Below are 20,758 nucleotides of genomic sequence, written 5' to 3'. Positions count from 1 at the left end.
GCCTGAGAACCCAACAGATTATCCCAATTTAATGATGCTGTTCGAAATACTTGAAAGAATCTCCATAGACATTCCTTGGCACAAAAGGTAAAATCAAACACATGGTCTTAAAGGAGAGAGAGAGATGGTAGCATGGAACACTGTCTTCCATGTAGCTGTTTCTTGGACCAGCAACCTCAAACCTGCCTGACTGTTTTTACCTATTCACTAAAAACAATGACTACAGATGCTGAAAACCAGATTCTGGATTAGTGGTGCTGGAAGAGCACAGCAGTTCAGGCAGCATCCGAGAAGCAGTAAAATCGACATTTCGGGCAAAAGCCCTTCTCGAAACATCGATTTTGAAGCTCCTTGGATGCTGCCTGAATTTACCTACCTCGACACTGTCCTATCCCCCCTAGTCCAGGAACTCCCCACATACGTTCGAGACACCACCCACGCCCTCCACCTCCTCCAAGATTTCCATTTCCCCAGCCCCCAATGCCTCATCTTCACCATGGATATCCAATCCATCTACACCTCCATCCGCCATGACCAGGGCCTCCAAGCCCTCCGTTTTTTTCCTCTCCCGATTTCCCCAACTGTACCCTTCCACCAACACACTCATTCGTTTGGCCAAACTGGTCCTCTCCCTTAACAATTTCCTTGAGGTAGGTAGAGATGAGTTCAATGGGTCGGCCAGGGTGGTCAGGCTTTTGGATCTGGGGAAGGAGGTAGAACCGGGCAGTGCGGGGTTCCCAGACTGAGGTTGGAAGCTGTGGGTGGGAGATCTCCTGAGGTGATGAGGTTCTGTATGGCCTGGGAGATGATGGTTTGGTGATGGGGGGTGGGGTCATGGTCGAGGGGGCGGTAGGAAGAGGTGTACTCGAGTTGGCATTTGGCTTCAGCGGTGTAGAGGTCAGTGCGCCAGACTACCACTGTGCCCCTTGAATAGCCAGACTGCCAAAACCAAATCAAACCAGAGGAAAGCTGACTGGGCGAATTGGCCACTTTCCTTTCATTGTACACATTTTTTTAAGCTTTTTGTCTGATGCGGTATCTGTTAGCTATAATCAAATTGGCCCTAAAACCCATCCAAGTCAGACATTTCGGAATCGCTGCTTTTATAACTCCTCTGGGGGAAAAAAAGCCAAGGACAGCATAACCTTGTTAAAGGAGCAGCATCATCACGGGTTTATGACTTTAGTAAAGACACATTTGGAATATGGTATTCAGTTCCGGTCACTACACTGTAGGAAGGATGTGGAGTATTTGGAGAAGGTACAAAACATGATTACTAGGTGTTGCCTGGATTGGAATAAATTAACTGCAAGGAGTTGTTGGACAAACTTGGATTGTTTTTGCTCGAGCATCGGATGCTGAGGGGCGACCTGATAAGTGTGCAAACTTGAGAGGCATGAGTATGCTGGATACTCAAGAGTCTTTTGGTAATGACCTAGTGGTGTTATCACTGGAATGTCAAATACTAGGGTGCATAGGTTGAGGCAAGAGAGGAGAGTTTATGGGAGATGTGCAGAGGGTGATTGGAACCAGGAGCATGCTACCAGGGGAGATGGTAGAAGCAGATAGAAAGATGATGTTTGAGGCATTTAGACACATGTACAGGTACAAATGTACAGATCATATGCAGTCGGATGGGATTAGTTTAGAATTGCATTGTGGTCAGCGCAGACATAGGCTGAAGGGCCTATTCTGCTTTTCTGTTCTTTGTGACCTGTTGCTACAAGCAATATAGTACCGAAGGCAAAGCTATGCCTGACAAATTTATTAGAGTTCTGTGCAGATGTTAAATAAAAGGAAATAGTATGTGTAGCACATTTGGATTTTCAAAAGACATTTAATAAAGTACTGCACATAATGTTACTTAAGAGCTCATGATGGTGCAGATAATGCATTAATCTGGATAGAATATTGGCTAAGTAATAGAATAGAGAGAGTTGGGATAAAGGGGATCTTTTTCAGGATGGTTACCTATGGAGTGCCATAGATGTCCGAAGAAAGTGAATGCACTGTCACTAAGTTAGCAGATGGCAAGGTTAGGCGAGAACACAAGTAGAGAGAATGATGGAGTCTACAAATGGAGATGTTGGCATAGTGGTATTATCACTGTACTGTTAATCGAGAGACCCAGGTAACGTCCTGGGGACCTGGCTTCAAATCTCACTGTGGCAAGTGGTAGAATTCAATAACAATCAAAACCATAAAACCATACTGATTGTCAGGAAAACGCAACATGTTCACTGATGTTCTTCAGGTAAAGAAATCTGTCATCCTTACTTGGTCTCTCTTCTTACACCTTAAAAATGCGCCCCCAGACTTGAAATACTCATCGTGGGGAAAAGACACCTATGATTAATCTTACCTATGCCTTTATGATTTTATAAACTTCTTTAACGTTACCTCTCAACCTCTTGTGCTCTAGTGAAAAAATTCCCAACCTTTCTGTATAACTCTGGGACCTGGTGCTGAATTTGGGAGAATCTGTCTCACAGACTAATCATACGACAGTTGGTTACAGGCAGTATCATGGTCCCTCCCATCCTTGGATATGTCCTGTCCCATTGGCTGGACAGACCCAGCAGAGGTGATCACACCGTGGTGTACAGTCAGCAGGGAGTTACCCTAGAAGTCCCCAGTATTGACTCGACACCACAAAGCCTGATGGTATCTGGGCAAAGGAATCCTCCTGCTATTAATCATGTACCACCCCCTTTGACCGATGAATCAGTATTCTTTCATATTGAACAACACTGAGGGTGGCAAAAGGGAAGCGATGACCTCGTGATATTATCACTGGATTTTTAATCTAGAGACCCAGATAAAGTTCTCAGGTCCTGGATTTGAATTATGTTGCGGCAGATGATGGAATTTGAAGTCAGGAAGTATCTGGAGTTGAGAGTCTAATGATGACATGAATCCATTCAGTTATTGGAAAACTCTCTCTGGTCTGGTTCACTAATATCCTTTGGGGAAGGAAACTACTGTCCTTACCCGTCTATCCCCACCGTCTATACCCCCCCCCCCCCCCCCCCCCCCCCGGCTATCCCCCTGTCTCTTTGGTGGTGAGTGAAGGGATCTGTGGAGCAAGAAGAGGACTCTTGTCCATGGAAATTGTCACAGAGCTGAAGACTAGACTGGATCACACTTTTGTCTAGCTTTGACAATCTGAGTCGCCTCTTAAACTGTCTTGTTGATCTGTGGGAGTCTCGGTTCCGTGATTGGTCAATTAACACACCTGTAAACGACTCTTTGTCTAACATATAAACAATCATTTATTGTATGTTGCAGAGCTGGATTGGAGGGCTCTGATTCGCCCAGAAGTATGAAAACTTCTTGGCAATCAAAAGAATCCAACAAACTTGGAGTTTGCATAAGATTTATATACTTTATTCAAGATCAGACATGGAGCATGATCACATAGTAACAATCAATCACTACATGATATCACTTCATGGATAGTTGCTTGAACTAATGATATTGATTAAGTCATAGTGGTTTATGTCACCTTTACAAAGATTCGCAGCTTGCAAAATGTGGTTTAGTATTTCCTCTATGAGGACTCGCAGCTTGCAGTGTGGTTAGTTTTTTTAAATATAACTTTCAAGACTAGTTGCAGGTGGTCATGTTGGCATAGGGAACCAAGTAGCCATATAGGTGCAGTGAGCCATTTTGTCTCTAACTGCAATTTAGAATTAACCATTATTTCTGTTTTTTTTATTGGAATTAAATCAGTCTGCGATTTCTTGTTTCTGTCTGGTTCAGTGCAATCTAATTTAGCAATGCAGAAGCCATGTTGTGCAGCTCCTTTATGCATTTTGTCCTACCTCCCAGAGGCCCATATCTTCACTCCAAGCAATTAAGGATGGGCAAAAAATGTTGACCTAGCCAGCCTGTGAATGAATTAAAGAAAAGGTGGAAGGAAAATGTTGGTGGTGAGTGAAGGGATCTGTGGAGCAAGAAGAGGACTCTTGTCCATGGAAATTGTCACAGAGCTGAAGACTAGACTGGATCACACTTTTGTCTAGCTTTGACAATCTGAGTCGCCTCATCCTGAGCCGTAAATTGTTTTATGCTTCTGCTGTATCCTGAGAAACCTCTGCGTTTAAATTGTGTGAACTAGTTTGATGATTTAATAATCTTGATTTTCTAACTCTCAGTTAACTTGTTCTTCTTTTAATGTTGCCAGGTGGTAGTCTGTGTTTACTGTGTTGATTTGCAAGCTGCTGTTACGGTACCTCTAAAACTTTAGGCCATAAGATATTGGAGCATAATTTGGTCAATCAGCCCATCAAGTCGGCACTGCCATTCGATCATGGCTGATATGTTTCTCAACCCCATTCTCCTGCCTTTTCCCCACAACACTTGATCCCCTTACTGATCAGGATCCGATCTTTGTTTGGTCTTAAATACACCTTTAATTCTCACTAAATGCATCAGTGGAAAAACTAACCCGATAGTATGCTTCCAGGCTATTAAACAGGTCTTTACCAGCTCTCAGGATGTCTTACTCATGTTAAGTACTTTCTTGCCTTGAAACTGACTGGTTTGTTTCTTTATACAGAATGAACTCTGCTAATGTAGACTATGAAGATGCCTGTCTGATTGTCCGGTACTTGGCCTCCATGAGGCCTTTTGCACAGAGCTTTGATATTTATTTGACACAGGTGAGTGGCTGTATTGCACTGCTTTTGAAGGGAATTTGATCTGTGCTCCTCTGGAAGAGGGAGAGGGATTTAAAAGGATTGAAAAATTTCATTTTTCTTTTCATATTAAGGGGAAGTGGTAATATTACTAGACTAGTGATTCAGAGCCCCAGATTAATGTTTGGGTTTAATTAATTCATGGGTTTGAATCCAACATGGCAGATGAAAAAATTTGCATTTAATAAGGAAAATCTGGAATAGAAAGTGAACCTTGTGGTGACCATGTAACCATTGTTGATTATTATTGAGCAACCTATCTCGTTCACTAATGTCCTTTTTGAGAAGAAAATCTGCAATCCTTACTTGTTCTGAGTTGTGTCCTTACCATAGTGTTGAGGTTCTGATTTTTTTTTTTGCTTTCTTCATTCATGGGATGAGGGCTGGTTAGGCAGCATTTATTGCCCATCCCTGATTAGGAGTCAACCACATTGCTGAGAGTCTGGAATCACATGTAGTCCAGACCAGGGGAAGGATGGCAGATTCCTTTTTTCAAGATTCCTTCCTTAAAGGACATTAGTGAACCAAATGGATTTTTCCTGACAATCGACAATGGTTTCATGATCATCATTCGACTCTTTAATTCAAGATTTCTTTTGGAAATTCTACTGTTTGCCGTGGTGGGATTCGAACCAGGTCACCAAAACATTACCTGGGTCTCTGGATTAACAATCCAGCAATGATGCCACTGCGTCATCAGCTCCTTTTAATTGCCTACGAGGCAACAATGTACAGACAGTAAGAGCTGACCAAGCCAGCACAGCACGCATTCTGTGAAGAAATAAAAAGAAAAAGAAATGCGGTTATAGAAAATTATAACAAACTTGGCTATTGGGTAGATGTGAAAGTTAAAATTGCAGAAAGTTAAAGTTGCAGTATGCATAGTCAGTAGTAGGAATAGGTTTTGTATTAGGGAATGTTTCATTTCAAATTCCTGTATGTCCTTTTTTTCCTTAATTCAGTGTGCATGTTGTCCATTTGTTATCCAATGCTAATTGCTGTTGAACTGAGTAGCTTGCAGAGAGTAATTACGAATCACCCCTGCTGCCATAAAACATCAATCAATGATAGTTTTATGATTGTCATGATTAGAACCAGCTTTACATTCCAGATTTATTAATAGAATTTAAATTCTGTCATCTATTCTGGTGAATTCCATCCCCTGAGCCACCAGTCTATGCATTGGATATGATATATTCTATTTCCAGATTCTGCGTGTACTAGGAGAAAGTGCGATCGCTGTACGAACAAAAGCTATGAAGTGTCTATCTGAGGTAGTTGCTGTGGATCCCAGCATTCTTGCAAGGGTAAGGATTTGTTTTCCTTGTGCGAACATTTCCACTGTATAGTTGTTTACAAACAACATTTTCACGAAGCTGGTATGATGTATTTGAAGTCTTCGGTGCAAAGCAAACATTCTAGTGTACAGACTGGAAACCCAGGATGTCACTTGCCAAAATTAAGTGAAAGCAACTTTCTATTGATAAAGTGCCTAAAGCAGCTGAAGAGACAATATCATTCAGAGCAGAGTTAAAGATTAAGGTGCACAAGTGATTAGAGTTTGAGCAGTTATCTTTGATGTTGGGGTACTGAAAGATTCAGAGAGAGGGAGGTATCTAAAAGAAAGGTGGGAGTTTCACAATTAAGGCCAAGCTTAATGTGAAGCTACTATAGATCAATAAAGAGAGCTTAAATGAGGTTTGGATGGGACTTAATGCAAGTAAAAGCAGTAAAGGTTCTATAAATGCATAAAAATCATAGGGTAACATTAGTAAGGCATTTCAACTTCTTTAGTATTAACTGGGATAGGCAAAGTGTGAAAGGCTTAGAGGAGGCAGAATTCTTAATGTATCCAAGAGAGCTTTTGAGCCAGCATGCAGAAAGTCCTGCAAGAGACGATTCAATGCTGGACTGAATTTTAGGGAACAAAGCTGGGCAAGTGGTTGATGTGGCATTGGGGGTGCATTTTGGTGATAGCGACCACAGTTCAAAGAGATTTAGCATAATTATGGATGGGATCTGAATTGGTAGAAGGCTGATTTTTATAAGACAAGACATGATTTCGACAAAATGGACTGGGAGGAGCTCCTTGAAGGAAAATCCACTTCAGAACGATCGGTGACAGTCAAAAGGGTAATAATAAGTATGCAGGACCAACAAGTTGTAATGGTGGTAGCTGGGACCATGTTGAGAGATATGCAGAATTTAGACGAGGGGAAAAGAAAGGGGAATTTATGGAACATACTGAAGGCTTAACACAGGTATGGAAAGTGCAGGGGTTACTTAGAAAAGAAATGAGGAAGATGAAAAGGGGAGGTAAAAAAACAAAAGAAACACTGGCAAATAATATAAAGGAAAATCCAAAGATGTGTTTGAAAGCCCTTCAGGGGAAAGAAATAACTAGGGAAAGAGGGGGGCCCATTCGGGACCAAAGTGGCAATCTGTGTTTGAATCCAGAAGGCATAGCTGAGGTTTTAAATGATTACTTCGTGTCTGCATTCATTGTAGAAAAGGACACTCTGGGTGTGGAAATCCAGGAGGAGTCTGTGATATACTTGAATGAATAAGCATTAAGAATGAAGAGATATTAGTAGTTTTAATAGGCTTGAAAGTAAATAATTCCCCAGGCCTAGATGAGATTATCGCAGATTGCAGTGGGAGGCAAAGGAGGAGATTGCAGGCGTTTTAACATTAATTTTCAAAAACATTCTGGCCACGAGAGGTTCCAAGGGACTGGAGGATAGCTAGTATGCTGCCATTATTCAAGTTAGGTGGTAGGGATGAACCGAGAAGCTATAAGCCAGTAAATTTAATATCTGTGGTAGGGAATCAATTGGAAAAATATTCTGAGGGACAGAATTAATCTCCAGTTGGAGAGGGAAGGATTAATCATGGATAGTCAGCATGGCTTTGTATGGGAGAAGATCATATACAAACTTGATTGAATTTTTTGACTAGATGCGTCGATAACATGAGTAAAACTGATGTAGCTGAAAGTGTGTTGTTGGAAAAGCGCAGCAGGTCAGGCAGCATCCAAGGAACAGGAGAATCGACGTTTCGGGCATAAGCCCTTCTTCATTCGGCTTATGCCCGAAACGTCGATTCTCCTGTTCTTTGGATGCTGCCTGACCTGCTGCGCTTTTCCAGCAACACACTTTCAGCTCTGATCTCCAGCATCTGCAGCCCTCACTTTCTCCTTAAAGCTGATGTAGCTGATGTATGAACTTGAGTAAGGCTTTTGATAAGGTCTCTCATGTTATGCTGCTTAAGAAACTAAGAGTACATAGGGTCTAGCGTGGTTAGGAAAATTGGATTTATAAGTGGCTTCATGACAGCCAGCAGAGAGTGATGATTGAAAGGTATTTTTGTGACTGGAAGCCTATGTCCATTGGCATATACCAGGGATCATTGTTGGGTCCCTTGTTTGTAGTGTACATTCATGATCTAGACATGAATGCAGGAGGTTGATCAGTGAGTTTGCAAATGACACAAAACATGGTGGTTTGGTAAATAATGAGGAGGAAGGCCTTAGACTGCAGGACCGTAGAAGTGTTGAGCAGTGGCAAATGGAATTTAATCCTGAAAAGTGTTAGATGTTGCATTTTGGGTGGCAGCAGCCCCAGGTACCTAGGAGCAGAGGAGCCTTGGTGTGCATGTCCATAAATCCTTAAAAGCAATAGTATAGGTAAGTGGTTAAGAAGGCATATGGGATACTTGCCTTCATTGAATGCAAAAGCAAGGAGCCTGTATATCTGTAAATATCATTAGTTACACCACAGCTGGAGTACTCTATAATTCTGGTCACCTTCCTTTAGGGAGGATGTGATTGCATTCAAGAGGGTACCAAGGAGATTCACCACGATGTTCCCTGGGCTGGAACGATTCCACTTTGAACAGAAAGTAAATAGGTTAGGGTTGTATCCTTGGATCAGAGAAGACTGAGGGGTTCTGATTGTGATGTACAAAGTTCTGAAGGGTGTACGCAAGGAAAATCTTTACCCCCCTTGTGGAAGATTGAATAAGCAGGTAGACAGCTTTTAAGTAAAGAGCAGGATGTTTAGAGGGGATTGGGGCATAGTTATTTCACCCAGAAGGTTGTGGGGTATCTGCAACTGTCCCTGAAGGATGTAAAGGTGTGATCTTTCAAGACATTTAAGAACTATTTAGATGAATACTTGAAACACCATAGCAAACCAGACTGGGGTCAAATGCTGGAAAATGAGATTGAAGTAGATGTTTTATGACTGTCGTGGACATGATGGGCTGGGTGACCTATTTCCATGCTATTAAAAATTCTGACTCTACCTTAAATTAAGGAATAGGAGTAGGACATTTCAGCCCATCATGTCTCTCTCCCATTCAATAAGATCATGACTAGTCTGATTGTGGTTTTAACTCATTTTCCTGTCTGCTTCTCAAAACTCAGCAGTCAAGAGTTATGGGAAGATTTGTAGCTCAGGTTGAGTTTCTGGATGTAGGTTTGCTCGCTGAGCTGGAAGTTTTGTTTTCTGATGTTTCGTCAGCCTACTAGGCAATGTTGTTGGTTAGCCTCCGAATGAAGCACTGGTGGTGTAGCCCGCTTTCTATTTATATGTTTACGTTTTCTAGAGTTAGTGGTGACATTTCCTGTGGTGATATCATTTCCTATGGTGATGTGATCTCCTGTTCTTTTTCTCAGGGGCTGGTAAATGGGATCCAAGTCAATGTGTTTGTGATAGAGTTGCGGTTGGAATGCCATGCTTCTAGGAATTCTCGTGTATGTCTCTTGCATATGGATTAGGAAGGACATCACTTCGACTGGAACAACACATTCACCCTAGGACAAGCCAAACAGACACACGCACGAGAATTCCTAGAAGCATGGCATTCCAACCGGAACTCTATCTAGTATTCCTAGAACTCTCTCAACAAACACATTACGATTTGGAGATGCCGGTGTTGGACTGGGGTGTACAAAGTTAAAATCATACAACACCAGGTTATAGTCCAACAGGTTTAATTGGAAGCACACTAGCTTTCGGAGCGTCGCTCCTTCATCAGGTGGTCGTGGAGGGCTCAATCCTAACACACCGAATTTATAGCAAAGATTTTCAGTGTGATGTAACTGAAATTATACATTGAAAATTGATTCTGTTAAGTCTTTCTGTTTGAATGCCATGATTGTTTCACTTTCATGTGTAAATCTCAAAACTTTTTTTAAAAAGTTGCATTCTCAGGTTAGCTGTTAACAATGATGATAGGTAGACAATATGTTGAAGGTGTTAGCCCCCTGTGTTCTCTGCCTATGCCGTGATGTTTAGATTGATTCTAATCTAAAAAGAGATAATGGAGTTTTACATAAATTCATGCAGTTTTTGAGCAAAGTACAATGTAACCCTGCAAGTACACATTCACCCCACAAAATATGTGTGCATGTGGGTCTTTGTGTATGTGTCTGTCTGTCTGGGTTGGGAGTCGTGAGTGTGAGAAAGTGTGTGTGTGTAGTGAGTGTAGAGTGTCTTAAGTCTGTGAGGGGGTGCATGTGGGAGTGTGTGTGTCTGTAAGGGTCGGTGTGTGTCTGTGTGTATGTGTCTGTGTATAGGTGTGCGTGTGTGTGTGTAGTGCAATGGTGGTCACATGTAATGTGACATGAGCCCAAGGTCCCGGTTGAGGCCCTCCCTATGGGTACCGAACTTAGCTATCAGCCTCTGCTCGGCCACTTTTCGCTGCTGCCTGTCCCGAAGTCCGCCTTGGAGGATTGTCACCCGAAGGTCTGAGTTCGAATGTCCTGGATCAGTGAAGTGCACCAACAACTGAACAACCAGGAACACTACAGGCTGATCTGACCAAAGAACACGCCCGTGAATTAAACACATTGATCAGAACTTTGGATCCAGTTCTTCAGAGTTCCCTATGCGCCCTCATTCCACGTACTTCTCGTGTAGACGACTTTTACTGCCTTCCAAAGGTACACAAAGCCAACACACCAGGATGTCCCTTCATGTCGGGCAATGGGACCCTATGTGAGAATCTCCGGCTATGTTGAAGGCATCTTGAAACCTATTGTACAGGGGATCCCCAGCTTCTGTCGCAATACTACGGATTTCTTACAGAAACTCAGCACTCACGGATCAGTCGAACCAGGAACATTCCTCGTCATAATGGACGTTTCCGCACTCTACACCAGCATCCCCCACAATGATGGCATCGTGGCAACAACTGCCAATCTTCAAACATCATCCTACAACTCATCCGCTTTATCTTTGATCATACTGTCTTCACCTTTGACAACCAGTTCTTCATCCATGGGAACAGCCATGGGGACCAAATTTGCACCCCAATATGCCAACATTTTTATGCACCGGTTCAAACAAGACTTCTTCTCTACGCAGGATCTCCAACCAACATTATACACCAGGTACACTGATGACATTTTCTTCCTCTGGACCCTTGGAGAGGAGTCACTGATAAAACTACACAGTGACATCAACAAGTTTCATCCCACCACCAAACTCACCATGGACTACTCTCAACTATCTGTCTCATTCTTGGACACATGCGTCTCCATCAAGGATGGACACCTCAGCACCACACTCTACCGCAAACCTACAGACAACCTCACAATGCTACACTTCTCCAGCTTCCACCCAAAACATATTAAAACAGCCATTCCCTATGGACAAGCCCTACGTGTACACCGGATCTGCTCAGATGAGGAGGAACGTGATGGACACCTGAAAGTACTCAGGGATGCCCTCAAGAACGGGGTACGATGCCCAACTCCTCGACCGCCAGTGCAGACGTGCCACAGCAAGGAACCGTAATGACGACCTCAGGAGACAGACACGTGCTGCAACCGACGTGGTACCCTTCGTTGTTCAGTATTTCCCAGGAGCTGAAAAACTATGCCATGTTCTTCGTGACCTGCAACACATTATCAATGAGAATGAGCACCTCACCAAGACCTTCCCCCACACCTCCACGACTTGCCTTTAAACAACTGCCAAACCTCAAACAGATCATTGTTTGTAGCAAGCTGCACGGCTGTCAGGACAACTCCATACAACCCTGTCACAGCAGGCGCTGCAAGACATGTCAGAGTGTGGACATAGATGCCACCATTACGCGTGGGGACACCTCCCACCTTGTACGTGGCAGGTACGTATGTGACTCAGCCAATGTTGTCTATCTTATACGTTGCAGGCAAGGATGCCTGGAGGCATGGTAACTGGGGAAACATGAGCAAAGGCTACGGCAACGGATGAATTGGCACCGCACAACAATCAACAGACAGGAGTATTCCCTCCCAGTTGGGGAACACTTCAGTGGTCCAGGACATTTGACCTCTGACGTTTGGGTGGCCATCCTCCAAGGCGGACTTCGGGACAGGCAGCAGCGAAAAGTGGCCGAGCAGAGGCTGATAGCTAAGTTCGGTACCCATAGGGAGGGCCTCAACCGGGATCTTAGGTTCATGTCACATTACAGGTGACCACCATAGCACTATACACACACAAACACTCACACACACACACACACACACACACTATCCATCTCTCTCTCGCGCACTCTCTCTCTCGCGCACTCTCTCTCTCGCGCACTCTCACTCTCGCGCACTCTCTCTCTCGCGCACTCTCTCTCTCGCGCACTCTCTCTCTCGCGCACTCTCTCTCTCGCGCACTCTCTCTCTCGCGCACTCTCTCTCTCGCGCACTCTCTCTCTCGCGCACTCTCTCTCTCGCGCACTCTCTCTCTCGCGCACTCTCTCTCTCGCGCACTCTCTCTCTCGCGCACTCTCTCTCTCGCGCACTCTCTCTCTCGCGCACTCTCTCTCTCGCGCACGCGCGCTCTCTCGCTCTCTCGCGCACGCGCTCTCTCTCGCTCTCTCGCGCACGCGCTCTCTCTCGCTCTCTCGCGCGCTCTCTCTCTCGCACACGCGCGCTCTCTCTCTCGCACACGCGCGCTCTCTCGCTCTCTCGCGCGCTCTCTCGCTCTCTCGCGCGCTCTCTCGCGCGCACGCGCGCTCTCTCGCTCTCGCGCACGCGCGCTCTTTCGCTCTCTCTCGCGCACGCGCGCTCTCTTCGCTCTCTCTCGCGCACGCGCGCTCTCTTCGCTCTCTCTCGCGCACGCGCGCTCTCTTCGCTCTCTCTCGCGCACGCGCGCTCTCTTCGCTCTCTCTCGCGCACGCGCGCTCTCTCGCTCTCTCTCGCGCACGCGCGCTCTCTCGCTCTCTCTCGCGCACGCGCGCTCTCTCGCTCTCTCTCGCGCACGCGCGCTCTCTCGCTCTCTCTCGCGCACGCGCGCTCTCTCGCTCTCTCTCGCGCACGCGCGCTCTCTCGCTCTCTCTCGCGCACGCGCGCTCTCTCGCTCTCTCTCGCGCACGCGCGCTCTCTCGCTCTCTCTCGCGCACGCGCGCTCTCTCGCTCTCTCTCGCGCACGCGCGCTCTCTCGCTCTCTCTCGCGCACGCGCTCTCTCTCGCTCTCTCTCGCGCTCTCTCGCTCTCTCGCGCGCACGCCGCTCTCTCGCTCTCTCTCGCGCACGCGCGCTCTCTCGCTCTCTCTCGCGCACGCGCGCTCTCTCGCTCTCTCTCGCGCACGCGCGCTCTCTCGCTCTCTCTCGCGCACGCGCGCTCTCTCGCTCTCTCTCGCGCACGCGCGCTCTCTCGCTCTCTCTCGCGCACGCGCGCTCTCTCGCTCTCTCTCGCGCACGCGCGCTCTCTCGCTCTCTCTCGCGCACGCGCGCTCTCTCGCTCTCTCGCGCACGCGTGCTCTCTCGCTCTCTCTCGCGCACGCGCGCTCTCTCTCGCTCTCTCTCGCGCACGCGCGCTCTCTCGCTCTCTCTCGCGCACGCGCGCTCTCTCTCGCTCTCTCTCGCGCACGCGCGCTCTCTCTCGCTCTCACTCGCGCACGCGCTCTCTCTCGCGCGCGCGCTCTCTCTCGCTCTCTCTCGCGCGCGCGCGCTCTCTCTCTCTCGCTCTCTCTCGCGCGCGCTCTCTCTCTCTCTCGCTCTCTCTCGCGCGCGCGCGCTCTCTCTCTCGCGCTCTCTCTGCGCGCGCGCGCGCTCTCTCTCTCGCGCTCTCTCTCGCGCGCGCGCGCTCTCTCTCTCGCGCTCTCTCTCGCGCGCGCGCGCTCTCTGCTGTGGTTCTGTTCGCCGAGCTGAAAGTTTTTGTTGCAAACGTTTCGTCCCCTGTCTAGGTGACATCTTCAGTGCTTGGGAGCCTCTTGTGAAGCGCTTCTGTGGTGTTTCCTCTGGCATTTATAGTGGTCTGTCCCTGCCGCTTCCGGTTGTCAGTTTCAGCTGTCCGCTGTAGTGGCCGGTATATTGGGTCCAGGTCGATGTGTTTGTTGATGGAGTTTGTGGATGAGTGCCATGCTTCTAGGAATTCCCTGGCTGTTCTTTGTTTGGCTTGCCCTATAATGGTAGTGTTGTCCCAGTCGAATTCATGTTGCTTGTTGTCTGCGTGTGTGGCTACGAGGGATAGCTGGTCATGTCGTTTCGTGGCTAGTTGGTGTTCATGGATGCGGATTGTTATCTGTCATCCTGTTTGTCCTATATAGTGTTTTGTGCAGTCCTTGCATGGGATTTTGTACACTACATTAGTTTTGCTCATGCTGGGTATCGGGTCCTTCATTCTGGTGAGTTGTTGTCTGAGAGTGGCTGTTGGTTTGTGTGCTGTTATAAGTCCTAGTGGTCGCGGTAGTCTGGCTGTCAGTTCAGAGATGTTCTTGATGTATGGTAGTGTGGCTAGTCCTTTGGGTTGCGGCATGTCCGGCATACAAAGAACAGCCAGGGAATTCCTAGAAGCATGGCACTCATCCACAAACTCCATCAACAAACACATCGACCTGGACCCAATATACCGGCCACTACAGCGGACAGCTGAAACTGACAACCGGAAGCGGCAGGGACAGACCACTATAAATGCCAGAGGAAACACCACAGAAGCGCTTCACAAGAGGCTCCCAAGCACTGAAGATGTCACCTAGACAGGGGACGAAACGTTTGCAACAAAAACTTCCAGCTCGGCGAACGGAACCACAGCAACGAGCACCCGAGCTACAAATCTTCTCACAAACTTTGAGCTCTCTCTTGCGCGCGCGCTCTCTCGCTCTGTCCCCCCCCTGCGCTCTCCCTCCCTCACTCTCGAAAGCTAGTGTGCTTCCAAGTAAACCTATTGGACTGTAACCTGGTGTTGTGATTTTCAACAAACACATTGACTTGGATCCCATTTACCACCCCCTGAGAAATATAACAGGAAATGACATCACCACAGGCAATTATGTCACCACAGGGAATGACATCACCAACCCAAGGAAACTTAGAAAGCAGGCTACACCACTAGTGCTTCATTCAGAGGCTCACTGAAGATGTTACCTTGTATGGTGATTAAACGTCTGAAAACGAACCTTCCAGCTCAGCGAGCAATCCTACATCAAGAACTCTTGACTGTTGGTCAAAAATTGAGACTAGTTTAGCCTTGAATATACTCAACGACCCAGCTACTGCTGCTTTTAGAGGAAGATTATTCCAAAGGCTAATGATCCTAAGAAGAAATTCTTTAACTTCAGTAAGTAGATTCCGCCCTTCCTTGTGAGACAACCCTTTTGCCCCAGGAGTTCTGAGGAAGGGACACCTGCTTTTTCTTCACAATGCTGCTTGACCGGCTGACCTTTTCCAGCAACTTCTGATTTTGTCCCTGTGCCCCAGAACTCAGCCTAATAAACATTCTCTGAATCACCTCCATTGCAAGTATATCCTACCTTAAGTAAAGAGACAGCTGTACCACAGTACTCCAGGAGTGGTTCTACTGGTGTCCTTTACAGTTGAAGTGAGACGACTTTATTTTTGCACCCACACATTGTGATAAAATTTATTAAAAACAAGCCGCCATCTGAATAATCTTTTTATTAATTCATGGTACATGGACATCTCTGGCTGAACCAGTATTTATTGCCCGTCCTTGGTTTCCTTTGAGAAGGTAGGTGGCAAGCTGCATTCTTGAACCATGGCAGTCCATATGCTTTAGTTGACTATAATGCTGTTCGGGTGGAAATTCCAGGATTTTGCCCCAGCAACACTAAAAGAATGCCGATGTATTTCGAGACAGAATTTCGAGATTAAGAAGTATTTTTTACGTTGAGAGAAGAAAGATTTAAAAAAGACGAGGAACTTTTTTTACACTGTTTGTGTGTGGAATGAACTTCCAGAGGAAATGATGGATGCAGGTATGGTTACAAGACATTTAGATAAATACATGAATATGTAATGTTTGGAGGGATATGGACCAAGTGCAGGTGGATAGAACTAGTTTAGTTTGGGGTGATAGTTGGCATGGACTGGTTGAACTGAAGGGTCTGTTTCCATGCTGTATGATTCTGTGACTTCCTGAGTGTCTTGGAGGGTAACTTGTAGCTGGTGGTGTTCCCATATATCTGCTGCCGTTATCCTTCCAAATGGAAGTCGTCGTGGGTTTGGAAGGTCCTGTCTAAGGGACTTTGGTGAACTCTTGCAATGCAGATGGTACAGCTACTAAGAATTGATTGTAGAGTAAGTGGATTTGTACTAATCAAGCAGGCTTGTCATGGATGGTGTTAAACTTCTTGAGAGTCATTGGAGCTGTTCCCATCCAGGTAAATGAGTATTCTATCGCACTTCTGACTTGTGCCTTGTAGATGATGGATAGGCTTTGGGAGTCAGGAGGTGAGTTACTCGCCAAGTGTCCCTAGCCTCTGACCTATTCTTGTAACTGTTGTGTTTATCTGAAACAACATTCTGAAACCATCATCCATTTGAACAACCTGTTTTCCTACTTTGCCTAAATTGAACAGGTTCACATTTTCTTAAATTATGCTAAATCTGCTACATTTGTGTCCAGTGACTTAATCTATCTTATTGCAGACTTGCTTTCCTTATATTTATATCGTCTGTGAATTTGACTATAGTGAAATCGATTTCAACACCTAAGTCATTCACATAAACCATAGATAATTTTGGCTCTGACATTGATTCCTTGAATTATAGTTTAAAAAGTTGAACAAAGTCCAGTTAGCCTAATTTTGTTTTGTTTTTAGTGGGTTAATCACCTGTCTAACCTAATATATCGCTTCCAGCAGATGGTTATGTGTATAAGTATAATGCACTGCATAAAGTGTGCATGTGTAAGCCTTTTTGCATACATCATAGGTGTCAGCAATCACAGCCTTCAGAATATGATCCAATTCACTTTTGGAAGTGATGATTTGAATCTGCCTCCACAGCACACTAAGGCAGTGCATTTTTTTTTAGAATTAGGTTTTATTGTCTCACATACTCAAGTACAGGGATACAGGAGTACAGTGAAAAGTTTACAATGTTGCCACTCAGTGTGCCATCTGGGTACAAAAACTTAGGTATAAAGTAGTAAATCAGAAATAAAGTTAAAAGTTCCAAATTACAACCCTCCTTGAGCTATCGGCCTGCAGTTGCTCCACACTGGGCTTTCCCCATGAGTGCTCTATCCCTCCATCCCAGCGTCTCAGTGATGCTGTCTTGTTGTCGGCTGCCATCGTCTTCCGTGCTGGGCTTGATCTCTTGATCCCGTGCCTCCATCTGGCTGACTGCTGGAGTTCCGCTCTGGTGCTACTCCAGGCATTCAGCTAATTACACGATGTCACTGACTGCCAGAGGTCTGCCCGAGTACAACAATTGCTTTGTGGGTGACGGCAGAGTTCCCACTGTGGGTCCCCAGCCTCTGCTGTCGCTGCTAATGCCTACACAACCAGACTCCCTCCAGAAGGTGAGTAGAGACAAAAGAAAACTTAAAAGAACTAAAAAAAAGGAAAGAAAATGACTGGAGGCGGGCAAGCTCCATCTCAGGAGCCCCACACTGCTACCATCTCGCAGCTTCACATCCTGAACATAAACTCCATGATTCAGAACATTTTCAACATCCTGCAGAGATTACCATTGATCGTTTTGTTTTTTGTACCGGGGTGTCGGTATCGCTGACTAGGCCAGCATTTATTGCCCTGACAGTAGTTAAGAGTTAACCACATTGCTATAGGTCTGGAGTCACATTCCTTAAAAGACATTAGTGTTCTAGATGGGCTTTTATGACAGTCAACGTTAAACCAGCTTTTTATTCCAGATTTCCATTGAATTCAAATTTCACCATATGTCACAGTGAGATTCAAACTTCTGTCGCTCAGGACAGGAGTATGATTGAATTTCTTCACTTAGAAATTGGTGAATCTGGAACTCCTTATCACAGAAGGCTGTGGAAGCCAAGTCACTATGTGTATTTATGACCGGGATAGATAGGTTCTTGATTAGTAAAGGATCATAGGTTATGGGGAGAAGGCAGGAGTATGGGGTTGACAAACATATTAATCATGATCGAACCGAAGATTAATTTGGGGCATCTCTAACGGGAAACAATACAAATGGGATACCTTTATTCCAATCATTTGGGTAATCTTGACAGTATGTTCTCAACATGGTCTTCAGGGTCTGATGCCACCTTTCTAAAGCTCCCTGGGCTTCAGGGTGGTGCACACTTGATTTAAAGTGCTGCATGCCTAAGCTGTCCATGACTTTCTTAAATAGCCTAGCAATAAAATTAGACTCTTGGTCTGACTGAATCTCTCTGGGTAGCCCATACTGGGTAAAGAAAGCTACCAAGTCCTCCACCACCCTTTGTCCTGAATATACCATAATGGCATTGCCTCCAGAAATCTGGTAGATGTCCATTATGGTTAGCAAGTTCTGTTCCCCACTTTTAGTTTTAGGGAGGGGTCATACACAATCAATCATAACTTGCGTGAAAGGTTCTTCAGTGTGGAAATCGACAATGAAGGTGCTGGTTTTAATTCTGTCTGTGGCTTACCTACCATTTGGCACGTATGACATGTACGGCAAAATTTAACCACATCCATGTGCAGTCCAGGCAAATAGAAGTGCTTTGTACCTTAGCCTGAGTCTTCCTCACATCCCGATGACCACCTACTGGTAATTCATGTGCTACCCATAACACTTCCTGTCTACTGGCAACGCAATCTGATGCACTTACGCTCATTTCTCCTTGCACTAAACTGCTGTGATCTCCATTTTCGCCTTAGGATTCTGTTTTTAAGATAATAATCATCAGGAAGTTAAAAATCACACAAAACCAGGTTATAGTCCAACAGGTTTATTTGGAAGCACTAGCTTTCATAGCACTGCTTCTTCATCAACCACCTGATGAAGGAGCAGGACGAACCCTCAGGAATACGTTCTGATTCCTTTTCTGAGTATGCATCGATATATAATTGTCTCATGTTTGTTGTAAGTCCTTTAGCCTTTCAGAACTAAACTTTTCTGCCTGACCCTCTACCTGTTTAGGTTTTTCCTGCACCATTACGTCAGATAGGGTGTCAGCTAACCAAACCTCCTTTGTCTTTCTCTTTAGTTTTTGCTGCTTGCTATGACCTTTGACAGTGAAATCTTGAAACAATACAGTCTAGAAAAATTCCAGGGTATTTTTCTTTTAACTCCTGAGTTCCCTGGTCTGCCTTTGGCTTCTCTACAACAAGGAATGTTACTCCCACCTTAAATCTTGCTAAGTAGTTCCCAAGAACAAACTGTATTTCTCGAGCTGACACTCTGTCAATCACTCCAACTGTTACTTCCCCAGTCTTGATTTGGATCTCCAACCTGACCTTACACAGAGGAATGCTAAATTTCTGTCCCACTATTCCACAAATTACCACTCTTTCGAGTAACATTCAAATACATTCATCCCTTACTATTTGAGACTGATTAGCTCCCATACCCCATAAAATTGTAATTTTACCTTCTCTACCTGTTCTTCCTGAGTAAGTTTGACCCACAGAGGTGAAGTCTGTATAGAGATCGGCCACTAACTCAATATTCAGCCCCTTCCTAGGTGGTTCAGACTCCTGCAATTCCTCGATTTTTCTTGGTGTTTCCTTTACTACTCTCACTAATGGCTGTGGCTTAGCCTGGATTAGATTAGATTACTTTACAGTGTGGAAACAGGCCCTTCGGCCCAACAAGTCCACACCGACCCGCCGAAGCACAACCCACACATATCCCTACATTTACCCCTTACCTAACACTATGGTGTAATTTAGCATGGCCAATTCACCTGACCTGCACATTTTTGGATCGTGGGAGGAAACCGAAGCACCCGGAGGAAACCCACGCAGACACTGGGAGAATGTGCAAACACCACACAGCCAGTCGCCTGAGGCGGGAATTGAACCCGGGTCTCTGGCGCTGTGAGGCTGCAGTGCTAACCACTGTGCCACCGTGCCGCCCACCGTGCCTCTTTTACCACATCTATATCCATAGTGCCTTTCTTCAATGACCAATGCTGCCATCTTGTGTCCCACCTTCTTGCAGTGAAAATACCTTTTTCCAGTCCCCTCCTTAAACCATCAGCATTATAATTTTATGTGTCCATCTCCATTACAGTGAAAACACCTGAGGCCTTTCACCTCCTTTCCAGCCACCTGGGCTTCATTTTCATCCATGCTAAAGTATTACCAGTGTGATCTACTCTGTTTTGTAGTGAAGGTCCCTTTCTCCCAATTTCTATCCCTCACAGGATGAAATTCCTGTCAGAACCTAAATTTCACCGTATGCATCAATGCACATTCATCTGCCGTCTCTGCTGCGCTTCTCAATTCTTGAACTTTCTGTTCGTCTACCTGAATTCTTATCATATCTTTTTAGACTCCTCCTGCAGAATAATCTCTCTCAGACCCTCTCAGGTCTTACCTATTTTTAAGGCCTGCACCCACCTATCAAAATTGCTATGTTTAATTGTTTTGAACTCAACATAAGTCTGACATGGTTCCTTCTTTATGTGTCTGAGCCACTCTATAAGCTTCTGGTACCAATTCATAGACACTTAAAATAGCCTGTTTGACATCTGCATAATCTCTTGACACCTCATCTGACAGCACTGCAAATACACCAGCTCTACCTACCAGCTTAGCCTGAACTGGCATTACTCACAAGTTCTCTGGCCACTCCATCTGTCGAGCCAATTTTGCAAGTGAAATAAAGAAGGTTCTGATGTCTTTCTCATCAAAATGTGG

At 45.3% G+C, this 20,758-nt stretch overlaps 1 protein-coding gene across 4 annotated transcripts in view; it reads left to right on the top strand.

Moving 5' to 3' along the window:
* LOC122556264 (nipped-B-like protein) overlaps positions 1 to 20,758 on the top strand; it is a 547,720-nt gene that overhangs the window by 349,891 nt on the left and 177,071 nt on the right. For all 4 annotated transcript variants that reach the window (XM_043702901.2, XM_043702895.2, XM_043702914.2 and 1 more), the window contains 2 exons: positions 4,562 to 4,664; positions 5,909 to 6,007. In XM_043702901.2, the coding sequence (XP_043558836.2) occupies positions 4,562 to 4,664; positions 5,909 to 6,007 (202 nt within the window). The remainder of the gene's footprint in view (positions 1 to 4,561; positions 4,665 to 5,908; positions 6,008 to 20,758) is intronic.

Source organism: Chiloscyllium plagiosum, unplaced genomic scaffold (genome assembly GCF_037043375.1).
Source record: "Chiloscyllium plagiosum isolate Xiang-an unplaced genomic scaffold, Cpla_swu_hap1 HiC_scaffold_2, whole genome shotgun sequence".
Classification (NCBI taxonomy): Eukaryota; Metazoa; Chordata; class Chondrichthyes; order Orectolobiformes; family Hemiscylliidae; genus Chiloscyllium; species Chiloscyllium plagiosum.
This window is presented reverse-complemented; position numbering and strand designations above follow the sequence as displayed.